General features: G+C 57.5%; 1 protein-coding gene across 1 annotated transcript in view; it reads left to right on the top strand.

The window, feature by feature from the left end:
- Positions 1-341, top strand: part of LOC104404250 (zinc finger protein 282-like) — a gene marked incomplete at its 3' end in the record, with an annotated part of 833 nt that overhangs the window by 208 nt on the left and 284 nt on the right. Inside the window, exon 2 of the mRNA XM_010012637.1 lies at positions 31-180. Coding sequence (XP_010010939.1) covers positions 31-180 — 150 coding nt within the window. The remainder of the gene's footprint in view (positions 1-30; positions 181-341) is intronic.

Here is a 341-nt window from a genome sequence, read left to right on the forward strand (position 1 = left end):
CAGAGCCCCAGGGGAGTGGGTGCTGCTGAGCTGCCGGGGGCTTCTCCCTGCAGGTGCCGGTGACGTTTGTTGACATTGCTGTCTACTTCTCGGCGGAGGAGTGGAAGAATTTGGAGGAGTGGCAGAAAGAGCTGTACAATAACCTGGTGAAGGAGAACTATGAGTCTTTGATCTCCCTGGGTAAGCATCCCTTCTTGCCCCTTTCCCAGATGTGTCTACGCAGAGGGTCCTGAATGTGGGTGCGTGGTGATGGGATGATGTGCTGTGCTGTGCCAGGGCTGCTGTGTAGGGAGCTTGTGCTGCCTGTCCCTAGGGTGCTGGAGTGGGTTCTCTTCCCCCAG

Source organism: Nestor notabilis, unplaced genomic scaffold (genome assembly GCF_000696875.1).
Source record: "Nestor notabilis isolate BGI_N333 unplaced genomic scaffold, ASM69687v1 scaffold19374, whole genome shotgun sequence".
In the NCBI taxonomy this organism is placed as follows: Eukaryota; Metazoa; Chordata; class Aves; order Psittaciformes; family Psittacidae; genus Nestor; species Nestor notabilis.